The sequence below is a fragment of the Setaria viridis genome, chromosome 4 (genome assembly GCF_005286985.2).
Source record: "Setaria viridis chromosome 4, Setaria_viridis_v4.0, whole genome shotgun sequence".
NCBI lineage: Eukaryota > Viridiplantae > Streptophyta > Magnoliopsida > Poales > Poaceae > Setaria > Setaria viridis.
The window spans coordinates 23,937,361-23,942,870 of NC_048266.2; the positions used below are offsets into that span (position 1 = coordinate 23,937,361).

General features: G+C 48.0%; 1 protein-coding gene across 1 annotated transcript; it reads right to left on the bottom strand.

Moving 5' to 3' along the window:
- Nucleotides 1–2,727: 2,727 nt before the first annotated feature.
- On the bottom strand, nt 2,728–4,202 carry LOC117853330 (probable xyloglucan endotransglucosylase/hydrolase protein 26). Its single transcript, XM_034735721.2, has 4 exons — nt 3,980–4,202; nt 3,786–3,886; nt 3,476–3,669; nt 2,728–3,385 (listed from the first exon to the last, which is right to left on the bottom strand). The coding sequence occupies exons 1-4, from the start codon at nt 4,158–4,160 to the stop codon at nt 2,971–2,973; spliced, it is 891 nt and encodes a 296-aa protein (XP_034591612.1). The 5' UTR covers nt 4,161–4,202; the 3' UTR covers nt 2,728–2,970.
- Nucleotides 4,203–5,510: the final 1,308 nt, after the last annotated feature.

A 5,510-nucleotide genomic window follows, 5' to 3' on the forward strand; every position in this document is an offset into this window, starting at 1 on the left:
AATTATAAAACTAATTGCACAGATGGAGACTAATTTACGAGACGAACCTATTAAACCTAATTAGTTTATAATTTGACAATGTGATGTTACAGTAAACATGTGCTAATGATGGATTAATTAGGCTTAATAGATTCGTCTCGAGAATTAACCTCCATATATGTAATTAGTTTTATAATTAGCTCATATTTAGTCCTCCTACTTAGCCTCTTCGAATATTCGATGTGATATGAATTTTAGTGAGGACTAAAGATCCAATCGCCCAACTTGCAATAGAATAATTTTGCCCAACTTGCAATAGAATAATTTTTTAACACAATTTTCTCCATCTACATGACTTTTGCGTACAACATATTTTAGTGAATTTTTATGGGAGAATTTTTTACGCAACTTACACGACGTGTACAAATTTTATGCATAATTTTTAAAAAATAAACTTATCACAGACAACTTTTGAGCACAACTTCCTCGAAAATATTGTTGGAAAGACTTCTCTCACAACTTTTACGCATAAGTTCTATACAAAAATTTGGAAACATTATGAACAAAGTTTCTGAAACAGAAAATCGGGGAAATCAGAACCAAAAAATTGAGACACATTAAATTGAAGCAAGAAATTATCATCCCGCGGGCGGCGGCGAGCGTCGGGTGCAGGCCGCAACGTGGAGATCCGGCGGATCCGGCCGGACGCCGTCCCCGCGGACGCACATGCCTCGCGGCCTCGCCGGCCGTAGCGCCAGGTCGCCGCATGCTGCTCGTTGCACCCGCTAGCAGGGCCCGCCGCCGCTCCCGCGGGCGGTACTTGCCGTTACTCCTCTGCCTCGCCGCAAGGAACTGCTGCTTCCGCCTGCCGCACCGCCGGAGGAGCTCCTACAGATTCCACACGCGGCGCCGCCAGCCGTAGCTCCGCATCCACGTGCTCTGCAAGCCCTCGTCACCGGCGCGCGCTGGATCAAGGGGAAATCGGAAAACGGAATAAGAGAGAAAAGGGGAAAACGGGAGGGGAAAACAGGCTGGGGTGGAGTCGTGGAGAGGTAGGATGGAGACAGCGAAGTGGTTAGCTGTCGCGGGTCCCACCACGTCTTGCCGACAACCATCGAGCGCTACGCGCGGCCGCAACCGCAAAACCAGCTTTGCGTGAACGGGTGCAGCATTAGATAGACCTTATCTTTCATCGCTGGGGACAGTGTGAACAAAGTTTCTAGACACGACTTGAGAAAACTTCAAATTTTATTGAATTTCATGACAAAAAATGTTGGTATATATTTAAGGTTTGGTAGTAATATCTGATAAATTATTTATGGTAATGTTAACCAATATGTGCAACATATTGGCTTTCCAAACCAGGTGTGGGCTGTTTGGCGGAGCTGGTGGGCGAGTTCACGAATTTAAAAATCATATTGGGATGCTTTTTATATCCAACAATGAACTAATTTCCAAACTAAACAAAGAAGAAAAAAATGTATTTTTCATCACTCAAGTATTGCAAAAGTGTGCTATTCATTCCTCATATTTTATTGGTGCAAATCAACCCTTTAACTAACTAAATCAGTGTATTTATCATTTCCATCTTAGTTTAACAATGTTTTAGTATCATATAGCAGTAGTTTAGGCCATGCATTCATCTTGCTAACGATAGTTTAGCCACATCTTATACTGAGTCAATCACTATAACTAGTCGCTCTCAATTCAGGATGGCAACGGGCGTTCCTGCCCCAGTCCTCGAAAGCCATCCACCACCCCGGCCCGATAAGCATTTCGAGGCAAAACTCGTCCCTGTCCCCAGCCTTGGCAGATCCCCAGCCCTAAGCCTTGCCCCGTGGGGAGTTGAGGCGAGGGCGGCAGCTCGGCGAGGAGTAGAGGATGGTGGCGGTGGCAGGTGCCTTGACCAGGACGACGACAGCAAGCACCCTGCCGAGGAGGGTGAGAAATCCAAGACTAGCAGCGCAAAGTGATGATGACGAGTTGATGACAATAGGCATCCCGGCGAGGAGGATGAGGAATGGACGGAACTCACTGCCTCGCCGGTGGCTCCGTGTGAGGAAGACGAGGGGCAAGACCACGAGGGCATGCGGTGGCATGACTGCGTGAGGAAGCTGCTCGCGGCTGAGTTAGGGACGATCGAGTCGTGAAGATAAGGTTCGTGGGGCAATATACTATGTGGGCTGTTGGGCTGAATTGTGGTGGACCTGCATGTCATTTCGGGTCACCATGGGCCTCCACGGGGCTAAAACTCCCCCGTCCCCACCCCGCTACGGTGCCAAGGCTCTGACCAGACAACCTCACGGGTGCAAAACAAGCCCTGACCCCGACCTCGACGGGGCCAATCCCCACGGAGCCCGTCCCCATCGGGGATTTTGCCACCCTAACTCTCAGTAGGTTCCATTAATTTTCTTGAAAAAATATTATGAAGTAGCTAATTTAGAGGATTTAATGAAATTTTTTTGGCCTTGTATCTTCGAACCATCATATTACATCAATAAGCAGTGATTAGTTAGATGATTACGTGGCATAAACTGTTATTAGATGGTACTAAATCATTATTAAGCTGATGTGGGGATGATTAGTGCCCGATATAATTAGTTAGGGGATTGATTTGCATCAATTAAAACATAAGGATGAATTTCACACTTTAAAATACTTATGGTAATACACTTTTCCTAAAAAGAATTTTTACTAGTGATTCCACACAAAATTATACACAGCAGTAATATAGAATAGACAAGGATCGGACAAAGGAAACACAAAAAAAATGTTTTTCTTTTGCGGGGCAAACACAAAAATGTTTTATTTGTTGATACGCATGCACCATCAACAAATTAAACCAAATAACACACTTCTGCACATTCCGCAAAATGTGTGCAAAATTCAAAAAAAGAAGTCAATAATAAAAAATGATGAATGTATAGTACACATATGACGTGCTGTCTCGATCACTCAATTTCTTTTAACGAACTATCTTAATTCATATGGTCAGTACTGCGGCATGCTGCACTCGGGCGGCACGGTGCCGTTGTACCTCTTGCCGTCGGCGCAGTAGTCGTAGATGGTGTAGCCGAGCTGCACGGCGCGCATCTGCCGCAGCTGCGCCTCGCTCAGCTGGCACAGGTCCGGCGCGGCGTACCAGTTGGACGGCGACGCGCAGCTCTCCGGGCACCCTGCGGCGGCGCCGCCGTAGTCGCAATCGCACACGCGGAGGCTGATGTCACGGTACTCGGCGACGAAGGGCGCCTTGTTCCAGTCCGTCTTGACGCGGCCGCCCTGCGTGGCCCAGTCCTCCGCCGCCCAGATGCTGGAGAAGGCGTACATCTGCCGCCGCGTCGGGAACGGCACCCCCTTCGCCGAGTGGTTCCGGAACACGCGGATCGGGATGCTGTCAATGAACCACCTGCATTCATGAGCACACAGGTCAATACCCGGTTTCCATGACGGCGCTGATGATCGTCGATGTAGAACAGATTAGGCACGCAGAACATACGCGATCATGCACTCGTTCCAGAAGATGGTGTAGTTGTGGTAGTCGGCGGTGGGGTCGAACCACGGCCGGAACTGCATCTCCTTCTGGCCGATGCCGTCGGCGAACACATTGGTGTGGACGGTGTAGGGCTGGCCGGTCTCGTTGCCCAGGAACTCGAAGTCGATCTCGTCGTGGTTGTCGCCGATGGACGACGTCTGTTCCATTGGATACAACAAAACAAATGTGCATTCGATCATGGAGTGAACTGATGATGATCGATACGAAGATGTTATTGAATGGACGATTGCTGTTGGATGACTAAGCTACTCACGTAGTAGGTGGTGACGGTGCCGGCTGAGTTGCCCTTCACCAGCTTGATCCGAGTGGAGACGCTGCCGAAGATGAACTGCTTCTTGGTCCGGAGCATACAGCCTGACGATCAACATGCGTAGGTCAGGCACGCATGACATATTGACTTTGCAACACTTGCTAAACGATGAGCATCATCTCTGCACAAACGTATACCTGAGGAGTTGCTAACGAGGGAGAGCGTGAGGTGGTTGCCCCCCTCGTCCATCTTGGCGTTCTGCGGCTCCCATGTGATGTCGCAGTCGTCCCTGAAGTTGGCGCCGACGAGCCCGACCTCCAGCACGACGGCCACCAACGCGAGGGCGGCGACGAGAGACGCCTTCGCCGGGCTCCCCATTGATCGATACCTTTCTCCGTGTCTGACAGCTTGTCAGAAACGTAGAGGAGCATTGTTTATATACTACCAGCTTTGCTGAGAGATCGAATTCGTCTGGGGTGTGTTGGGAGTTTCTGGCACGCATGTAGGAATGCAGAACAACATTGACATTTCAGTTCGTAGCTAGGATTTGTTGCCAGCTTGGTGTTTTGAATTATTTGAATAGTATTATGATAGCATCTTTGATCTGTTGGTCTAATTGTTATTGGCAGCGTTAGTGCTAGGCATGCAAAGCTGCGAGCACCAGAGTTGTTTGATTTTTTCTGGCTGGACAGGTAGGCAATAACCAAAGGGTGATGACTACTTCTGGACTAGTGCTTGCCCTCAACTCGGGCATGCCACTTGGTCAATGGTCTCTCTGTTGCTATTGCTGTTGTCAGGGTGGGAATATAAACTTAATTAGTGAAAGCATTTGATCAAAATAGAAAAGAATCAGTACTGGCACAACTAATTTTGGCTTAACATACATATGACAAGAATTAGTGCAAGCAGTTGATAGGTATGAGTGACTGAATCAAAACAAATATTAGTCAGGCCAGCAACTTTTACTGATTGTATATAACAATAACAGTGTAGCTAGGGGTGAAGTTGTGCGCTGGACTACGATTTTGCCATTTTCAATGATGCATCCGGCAGAAGGCAAGAGCCGAGCGTGATGAGGCAAGCTCCTGACCCCCGCGTCACCTCCCTGGGAGACTTGGGGGGTGACGGCCCAACCACGCCACCCACCCAAACCCTAGCACCGGTGGCTGCCGCCGCCAGCCCACGGCAAGGTCGAAGTCGACCCTGCATGCTCCCCCCTCCCTTCCTCCTTCCCCTGTCTTCCCACTGGTGGAAAACTAATTGAGATCAATTAGTCCCGGTTGGTAGGGAGCAAATCTCCTAAAAATTCATCCAGGATAAACCAATTGAGACAAAATAGGGGTCTTTAGTCCTAGGTCGTTCAACCAAAATTAAAGCTCCCCTTTAGTCTCGGTTGGTAAAACCAACCGGGACTAAAGGACCTGCTACGCCAGGCGCGGGATAAGGCCCTTTACTCAAAAACCAACCAGGACTAAAGGGGCCCTTTAGTCCCGGTTGGGTTTTCCACCGGGACTGAAGTCCTGCTTAAAATTCCAGGCGCGCGCCATGTAGGCGTCTGCATGGTGCCTATAATTTCATGCATCACGTACGTACCCCATTAGTTAACCTTTAGTAGTTGAGACTTTTTTATAATGAAATCAAACTATTATTTAAACGAATCAAACTAGTATTTATACAATTACTATATATACAATTCTTAGTGTATATATATACAATTCTTAGCATACT